This window comes from Aspergillus chevalieri, chromosome 4, assembly GCF_016861735.1.
Source record: "Aspergillus chevalieri M1 DNA, chromosome 4, nearly complete sequence".
NCBI classification, from domain to species: domain Eukaryota; kingdom Fungi; phylum Ascomycota; class Eurotiomycetes; order Eurotiales; family Aspergillaceae; genus Aspergillus; species Aspergillus chevalieri.
The window spans coordinates 1,209,231-1,218,529 of NC_057365.1; the positions used below are offsets into that span (position 1 = coordinate 1,209,231).

The following is a 9,299-nucleotide window of genomic DNA, read 5'->3' on the forward strand; positions in this document are numbered from 1 at the left end:
GAACCAGTTATTTTAACTGAGTATCAACAACTAGATGCTATTCGACAGGACCTTAGTATGCCAGCTTCAGTACTACCACTCGAGGAGGATCAGAATAGGAACCGTACAGATGACCAGCATGAAGAACCGGTTGACAGTCAGAAGGTGCAGATTCCGAAGGAAGATGAGATAATAGCTCAGGAAAGTGCTACGCCGGAAAAGAGATATGAGGCTCAAGAAACCATGCCTCAAGCCTCGCCTCAAGACACCTTACCAGGAGCGTTTCCCACAGAAGAACAGGTCCCACTACCACCTACTCCACCGTACGAAGCGCTGCAAAACACGCTGCAGGAAACAGATTTGAGCCCTGTCACTGCTCAGGGGGTGGAAGACCAGCTTGAACATCAGACACAGGAGCTGGATAATCAGGAGCAGACACCAGAGCTCCAAGTCAATGAGGAAGAGGAACAACTCTCCGACAGTGAACAACAGCTACAACAAGAGTTACAAGCTCCACGCAGCAGAGATGATGGCATTGACATATCAAATATCATCAGCGGTGGTAGGAGAAGGAAGGCCAGGGAGGATCATGAATATGTGGCTTATGCCACTACTGAGACTGAGGACCCCCTGAGCTATTGAGGGCATTCGCAGCTGCCTTATACACAGAAAAGCCGATCCAACGTCATCGAGATGACTTGCCACCACCACCAGAGAACTGGAAGGAGATGCTTAAGCATCCACATGCAGAGGGCTTCATGGAAGCATGTGCAAGGGAGATTCATACATTAACAGAGAAGTCAACGTTCACCATCATTGAGAAGCCAAAGGATGTTTCAAAGCAAGTCCTACCCTTACGCTGGGTTTTTGCATATAAGTTCAACCAGGATGGCTACCTTGTGAAGCTAAAGGCTCGAATTTGTGCCCGTGGAGACCTTGAGATGATCAGTCCTGAAGAGAAGAGAGCAGCTACATTAGCTGCCTGTACAGCAAGGATGATCTTTGCCTTAGTGGCCGCATTTAATCTTGACCTCCGCCAGCGAGATGCTGTTGGTGCTTTTCTCAACAGCAAGCTACTGAAGGAGATATACACACAGATGCCACAAGGTTTTGAACAGCCACGGAAGTGCTGGAAGCTCAATCGCGCACTATATGGCTTACGGATCTCACCGAAGCTATGGCAACAGGAGGCATCAAAGGTGCTCACCAAGCTAGGTCTTAAAGTCGTTCCAGAAGATCCTTGTGTGTTCGTGAAGGAAGGCATCATTGTCTTCTTCTATGTGGATGATATTCTTATTGCAAACCATCCAAGCGTACGAAATCAAGCAAGACAGCTTGAGAGAGACCTCGAGGCACATTGGGAACTCACCGACCATGGTGAAGCAGAGTGGTTCCTTAATATTCGGATACTGCGAGACAGACAGCAGCATAAGCTATGGCTGTGCCAGGATACATACATTAGCAGTGTCGCTATGAGATACCACCTCACACATCGCGCACCTGTCTATACGCCATTACCTGTTGAAGAGTTGATGCCATATGAAGGAACAGCTTCAGCAGAAGATATCAAACTATACCAGCAGAAAGTAGGATCATCACAGTATGCCACCACAATCACACGACCAGATGCAGCCAAAGCAGCAGCCAAATTGTCTCAATTCCTTATGAATCCAGGCCCACAGCATCAGAACGCAGTTGACCGAGTGATATGTTATCTATACACAACGCGTTTTAGGGCCATTGAGTTCGGAATTGGCAGCGGATTAGAGTCCATTGAATTTGCCAGCGATGCGTCATATGGGGATAATCCTGACCGGAAAAGCTCAGCAGGTTATATATGCCAGGTGTACGGAGGACCAGTGGATTGGAAAGCTTCAAAACAACCCACGGTCACCACCTCTACCACTGAAGCAGAACTGCTTGGCTTGTCAGAAACAGCACGCTCTCTCCAATGGTGGAAGCGGTTCGTTTCCAGGATCCAGTTTAACCCTGATCATACAATATCGATTCGATGTGACAACAGACAGACAGTTGAGCTGTTGACCTCAGAGCAAGCCAAAATCAGTACAAAGCTTCGACATGTCGATATCCATGGACACTGGTTAAGGCAGGAGGTCAGAGAGGGTCGAATCAAGGTTATATGGGTGCCAACAGGCCAGATGGTGGCAGATGGACTCACCAAGTTACTCCCTCGTCAGAAGCATGAGCACTTCGTTAAGATGCTCAGGATGGCTGATATAAGCCATATAATTGACTAGCCCAAGCAGAAGACAGAGGCCAGTCTATAGAAGGACCAGAAATGAAGGATTCCAGGCTGTGCAGCTCTCCCTGAAACAGGTAGAGCTGAGGGGGTGTGTCGGAATCCATAGCTCGGAGGTGGACTATCTAAATTGCCGATTGTTTTGTATTAGTCAGCTTGCCCCTCATAAAATTGCCAGATAGGAGCTATATAGCAAGACAGACCTCTTTTGCGATTCCATTGGTTGAGCCATATGTCCACTACACCCTGGGTTCCAACAATAGATAACTCTGTGGGTCACGTGCCCGGTCACGTGCATATATCACGGGCTAGCACCGTGACAGTACTCCCCTCCTCAAGGCCGAGCTCCGTCGAGGCCAGGCCCAGGCTTGTAGGGATAACGGCGATGGTAATTTGTTACGATCTCTTGAGCATGCTCCAGGTATGAGGCAGGTTCTTCAGTCAGCTCATCATAACCAGTCCATTTGACAGTATACTTCAAGCGAGGTCCTCCACGGCCTCTTCTTTCCCAACGGGAATCCAAGATGTCTTCAACTTGCCATTCTTCGAGTCCATCAACTTCAACAGGTGGTGGGGGCTCTTGTCTTTGGCCCGGGGCAGGGTTTCTGGCAGCAGGGCGAAGTAGGCTGACGTTGAATACTGGGTGTATCCTCATGCTGGCAGGCAGGTCAAGCTTATAAGCGTGCGGACTGACGATCTCAGTAATGCAGAATGGCCCTAAGTTCTTCCAGTCTAGCTTCTTCTGCGGGCGAAGGGTCCGGATATTGCGAGAATCTAGCCATACATACTGACCAACTTGGTAACAACGGGCAGGTTGTCTCTTCCGGTTGGCTTGTTCCTCCTGGCGAGCCTGGGCAGATATAATTTCTGTACGAACAAACTCAGTGATTAACTTCATCCGGCAGGCGAATTCCTCAGCATCTCTGGTGGGCTGGTTGGTAGGCTGGACAGGTTCAAATCCCATTCGTGGATGAAATCCATAGTTTGCAAAGAATGGGGAAACACAGGTAGTCTCAGAGCGGGTAGAATTAGCAGCAAACTCTGCTAGTGGTAGCCATTCAGACCAGTCATCTTGCAGGTAGGATACATAGGCGCGGAGGTATTGTTCCAGAACAGCATTAGTCCTCTCAGTCTGGCCATCAGTCTCAGGGTGATATGCAGTTGAGAGCAAGTTTGTGATTTGCAGGCGGCGCATCAGATGTTTCCAGAATTGGGCAATGAATTGCGGACCTCGGTCTGATACAATAGTTCGTGGCAGGCCATGGAGTTTCCAAACATTGCAAGTGTACAGGTGGGCAACTTCTTCTGCATTGCAGGTTCCCTTGCATGGAATGAAGTGTTTCATTTTTGTCAGTCGGTCTACTACAACCAGGATTGCATCATACCCATGGCTTGGCGGGAGATGTGTGATGAAGTCCATGCTAATGTCTTGCCAGGATCTTTCAGGAACAGGCAGAGGGCGCAGGAGGCCTTGACGGGCTTCTCTGGATGGTGTTATGCGGCGGCATGTGTGGCAGTTCTGGGTCCATTGCTCAACATATTGATACATTCCAGGCCAGTAGTATTCTCGGGACATGAGCTCATAGGTTTTGGATCGGCCAGGGTGTCCTGCAGCTGGCTTATCATGACATTGTCTCAATAGCTCGGCTTTTAACTCTCCATGATCTGGAACATAAAGTCGATTCCGGTAGAAGAGATAGTTGCCTCTTCTCTGGCAGTCAGCCAAGGTGATCTTAGGGTGTCGTGTGGCATTCTTGTCCAGGGCTTCCAGGATTGACTGTACTGTCTCATCAAGTGGGTATGCACTGTCCAGCAGATTCTTGATATCTTGTGGTGGTTCTGGCACGTTGTGATTGGTCTCATCAGCAAATCTAACTCTCCTTGTTTGAGCAGGTGTTCTGGGTGGGTTCACAATAGGGTTCTCAGCAGAATGAGCTTGGGCTCTAGTTGTAACGTTCAGGGTAACAGATGAACTGTCAGGTGCAAGCTCAAGGTTCTCTTTCTTCAGAACAGTCTGGCTTTGGTGTAGCAGGCGCTCATCCCCCTCCTTAGGGAGATCCTCTGACCTCCTGGTCAGGGCATCAGGTTTCACTCCTTGTTTGCCTGGGCGGTAAATGATCTTGAAGTTAAAACGGGACAGGAACTCAGACCAGCGGGCCTGTCGACGATTCAAGAGCTTGGTTGTCATGAAGTATTCCAGATTCCGGTGATCAGTGATAACTTTGACAGGAGATGGGGTTCCTTCCAGCTCAGGGCGCCATTCTTCGAAGCAGCGGATAATAGCCAATAACTCCTTATCATAGATCTCATAATTGCATTCAGTCACTGAGTGTTTCTTGGAGAAGAAAGCCACAGGGTGTAAGACACCATCATCGTCATACTGAGACAGGACTCCAGCAGAAACATAGTCAGAAGCATCAGTTTCCAGAATAACTTCCTTATTCCAGTCAAATGGTCTAAGGACAGGTGCAGTGGTGAAGGCCTTTTTCAGCATATTAAAGCTTAGCTCACAGGTAGTGTTCCATTTAAACTGGATGCCTTTCTTTGTCAGGTTCACTAGGGGTGTAATGATCTTGGAGAAATCCTTGATGAACCTCCGGTAGAAGTTTGCAAAGCCAATAAATGCTTGGACATCAGTCACACAAGTTGGGGTTTCCCAGTCAACAATAGTCTTCACTTTGTCAGGATCCATGCGTAGGCCATCTCGGCCAACAATGATACCCAGGAACTTGGTCTCAGGCACAGCAAATTCACACTTGGACAGTTTGGCAAAGAGGCCTGCATCTCGCAGTTTCTCAAGAACCAAGCAGACATGGCGGGTATGCTCCTCACGGGTCTTACTATAGATCAGGATGTCATCCAGATAGGCAGTGCAGAAGGTATCCAAGTAGTCTCGCAGGGTGTCATTCATGAATCGCTGGAATGAAGCAGGTGCACCAGTCAGACCAAAGGGCATCACAAGGGATTCAAATAACCCTAGTCGTGTACGGAAAGCAGTCAGGTATTCAAGTCCTTTCTTGATTCTCAGGTTATTGAAGGCAGAAATGATATCAATCTTGGTGAAATATTTCATCCCTTTCAGGTTGTTCAGGGTCTCCTTGGTCAGTGGTAGTGGGTAGCGATCTTTCACAGTGATGGCATTCAGGGCGCGATAGTCAACACAGAACCGGAGGCCTCCTCCAGGCTTCTTCACAAACAGGACAGGTGATGCAGCAGGTGATGAGCTGGGGCGAATAAACCCTTTCTTCAGGTTTTCCTCAATCCATTCCTTCAGGGCCTTCAGCTCTTCTCGGGACATTGGGTACAAGGGCCCAAATGGGGGCACTTTCCCATCTTGTAGCTTAATATCATGATCATATGGGCGGTGGGGTGGCAGGCGCTCAGCCTCCCTGGGTGAGAATACATCTGCAAAGTCTTGGAACTCAGGTGGTAGTTTCGCCATTGGGTCTTCTTCATCAGGCACAGGGTTCAGGGCAGCTTCAATATCATCAACGGTGACAGTAAACAGGCGATAACTCCTTCGGGCATAGGCACAGCAGGCAGACATGGATACAGCAGCAATATCTCGGTGTTTCAAGCGCTCAGGTCGGGGAGGCAGGTGTTTTGGGCGGGTCTTTTGTGGAATATCATGTAAAGCTCGTATTTTTGCAGGTCTCATGGGCATGTTGCAGTGTTCCTGGCAGTACTTGCTATCAAACAGGACAGTATGCTCAGCAAAGCCAATTCGGGGATCGTGGATCTTTAACCAGGGAAGTCCTAGTACAACAGGATAGTGCGCTAGCTGTGTGACCAGGAAGCAAGCCCTTCTCTCTTGGTGATCGTTAATTCTCATATGCATTTGGGCATAGTGGGTGATTGGTCCACTCTCAGCTTCTTGACCGTCAAAAGTCTCAAGGCGGATTGGTTTTTTCAGTGGCAGTAGCTCAAGACCTTTGTCTTGGGCCCATTCCTTATCAATAAATCTCTTTCCTTCGGCACCAGTGTCAAGCATGGCATAGCTTAGCAGTTCTTTTTCATGTCGGGACAGGGTTATGGGCAGAATCATCAGGTTTGAACGGTAGGATTCCTCTTCAACAGTTAATCCTTGGGTGGCAGCAGCAGAGATACGGATAGTGCGCTCATTCATCGTCTGGTCGCGACTTAGGCCAGACTCGCTCCTTTTGCTGACAGGTCTGGGGATGGGGAACGGTATCGTTCTGACACAGGTGTAGGTTCTGGGCTTGCGGGGGAGTGAGGACGGGGGTGATAGATAGGCTGGGCAGACTCCCACAGGGCGATTATCAGGTAGTGGGCAGTTTCGGACCAAGTGGTTTTTGGAGCCACAACGGAAGCATTCCCCACGATCTCGACGGGAGGTTGTGTGACGGTGAGCAGAAGACAGATCCATAACATCAGTATTGTTTTCAGCAGGCTGCAGTGTAGCAGGGTGTTCAGTGGGTCTGACAGGGTTGGTGGGTTTTGTAGCTGAGGCATAGGTTCGGGCAGCAGGTGGAGGGTTATTCTCATAGTGACGGCGGCGGTTTTCCAAGTCTTGCAAGAAATTGGCAAACTGGTGATATTCACGGTTTGGGGGTTCATTATGCATGAGCATTCCTCGGAGTTCTCGGTTGATAGCTTGTTCCAGCAGGGTAGGCAGAACATCTTCAGACATTTCCCCTTCTAGAGCAAGGCGCTGGAACTCAGCAAAGAACATACCAAACTCTTTGTTGGCTTGGCGCAGGCGGAACAGTTCATTACGGGCATTGTTCACACGGTTCGGGTCACCAAAGGCTCGGTCCAGGATTTTTAGGATTTCTTCATAATCCTTTAACTGGCAGATTCCTTTCTTGATATATGGCAGAACTTGGGCATATGGAGCCCCTCTCAGGCGATTGGTAACATAGGTCATGCGGCTTTGCGGGGTGGGATAACGGTCATGGTTGACATTCATCTTCTCATGGATTTGGGAGATGAATCGGCGAAGATCCTTCCGGTCACCTTCAAATCGGTCTGGGTCAGGTAGGCGTTCAGAGAGTCTGGCAGAGCTGGTAGATGGGGGATCAACCGACGCAGGCGTTCCCACCGGAGCAACTGTGTGTATTTCAGCAGTGGGTTCAGGAGTTCGGGCAGGTGTATTAACCACAGGAGTTGCTAGGCGTAGTGCTTCATCCTTTTCCTTCAAGGCTTCAAGATATTTCTGCTGTGATTCCCGTAGTTGTTCCTTCTGATATTCAATGATTCCCTGGTCTCGGGCTTGGTTTTTCTCTTGTTTGAGGTGTAGGGCAGAGAGTTCTTCCTTCAGGCGGCTCACTTCCGTTTCAGAGGCTTGAAGCTTCAGGCTGGTCTGATCAGCTTGTCCTCTTGCTTCAGTAATAGCAGCCTCTGCCTCCTCAATATACTCATAAGCAAGGCGACAGTATTGAAACCATTCAGAGTGGTGGGTTGCAGCATGTTCAGTGAACTCCTCTAAACTGCCCGGCAAGAATGGTGGACGCGGGGCTGCAGACATCTTCAGGCGTCAACTCCTAAGGGTAGGAGCTGCGTAGTGTCAGGGTGCGGGGTCAGGTGCAGGAATATGGTAGGAATTGACGAACAGATTAAGCTACAGGTCAGGCTATCTACAGGTTCATAGACAAGACGCAGCTCGAAGAGCTGCAACAGGATCGCGTTGGCGCAGATAGATAACTCTGTGGGTCACGTGCCCGGTCACGTGCATATATCACGGGCTAGCACCGTGACACCCCTGGATGTCGGGGTTTTTGGGCCGCTCAAACGCGCATATGGAAAACTAGTGGAAGGTATGATGGTGGCTGGAAACAACCACATTGACAAGGAAGATTTTCTACATTTATACCCTCCTGCACGCAAAGCAGCATTTACCAAAGGGAATATATGCAGTGGCTTTGCAGGTGCAGGTCTTAAACCATTGAATCAGGGTCGGGTTCTTGAGAAAATCACCTTTCAACTTCGTACACCAACACCACCGCCAAATCTAACTGAAGGCTCAATCTCGTCTGCTTTTCAAACACCTCAAAATCCTCGCCAGTTAGACCATAAGGTTCGCAGCCTACAAAGAAGTCTTCGGAAAAAAAGGACACTTTCTAGCAGCCCAATCTCTCATATTCAACATCTTGAGAAGGCTGCACAGATGGCGATGAATATGAACCTCATTCTACAAGAAGACATCAAGGTTCTACGGGCTGAAAATGAGCGGAAAATGAAGAAGAAGGCAAGGAAACACACTTCTCTAGGGGATGACCTCTTTATCTCTGTACAGGAAGGCCGTGAGCATATTCAGCAGCTTGATACTATTCAGCAGCTTGATGCACAGCTTAATGAGCAACTTAATGATGCTACACCTCGCCAGCGAGCTCCACCACGCTGTAGTGGTTGTGGGATTATTGGGCACACTATAAGGAGATGTCCTAGTAAATAGACATGTATTTAACTAGGAGATAGTCTCATTCAGTCAGATTGAATGGTGTTGGTGGTTGAAAAGCTTCGAAAAGTAATGGTTGCGGGGAAAATTCGCACTTCGGCCGTATTCGCCGCTCGCCCGTTGAATACGTGTTACAGACCTTGTCGTATCAGCCTCACGTGATGATACCAGGTTAGGAGGGAATCATTGGATAACAGTTATTAGTGGATATGCAGGAGAGAACAGGGATCAGACTGATATTTGACGGCCATGTCACGTGATCGGCATATCAGTGATATGTTTCCGCATAGCGATGATATGAAACAACATAGCAGGGCTACGAAATACCATATCAGTGATATGAAGCGACAGATCACTGATATGATCGGAAAGGATATATAAGGACGCTCACTCATGTACTTAGTTTAGTCCTTCGCGATCAATTTACAAGTCATTCAGCATTGGTTACCTTCTAGTTTCTGACTCGTCCGCACTTAACCAACAACCCAGTATACGTACTCGGTTGGCCTTGTTTCTCTATTCGTTACCTTTACTGTTTCTACTTGTTGAATATCTTACGGAGCCTGGAGGGGGCGACATACCCATCAACGCATACGACATACCGGACCGGACCCGGAGGGGCATTGAGCATACGATCACTTG

At 48.7% G+C, this 9,299-nt stretch overlaps 1 protein-coding gene across 1 annotated transcript; it reads right to left on the reverse strand.

Annotated features, from left to right (window-relative positions):
* Window positions 1–2,573: 2,573 nt before the first annotated feature.
* Window positions 2,574–7,727, reverse strand: ACHE_40431A (uncharacterized protein; the record flags this gene model as incomplete). Its single annotated transcript, XM_043278628.1, has 1 exon — window positions 2,574–7,727. The coding sequence occupies one exon, from the start codon at window positions 7,725–7,727 to the stop codon at window positions 2,574–2,576; it is 5,154 nt and encodes a 1,717-aa protein (XP_043136389.1).
* Between the last annotated feature and the right edge of the window lie 1,572 nt (window positions 7,728–9,299).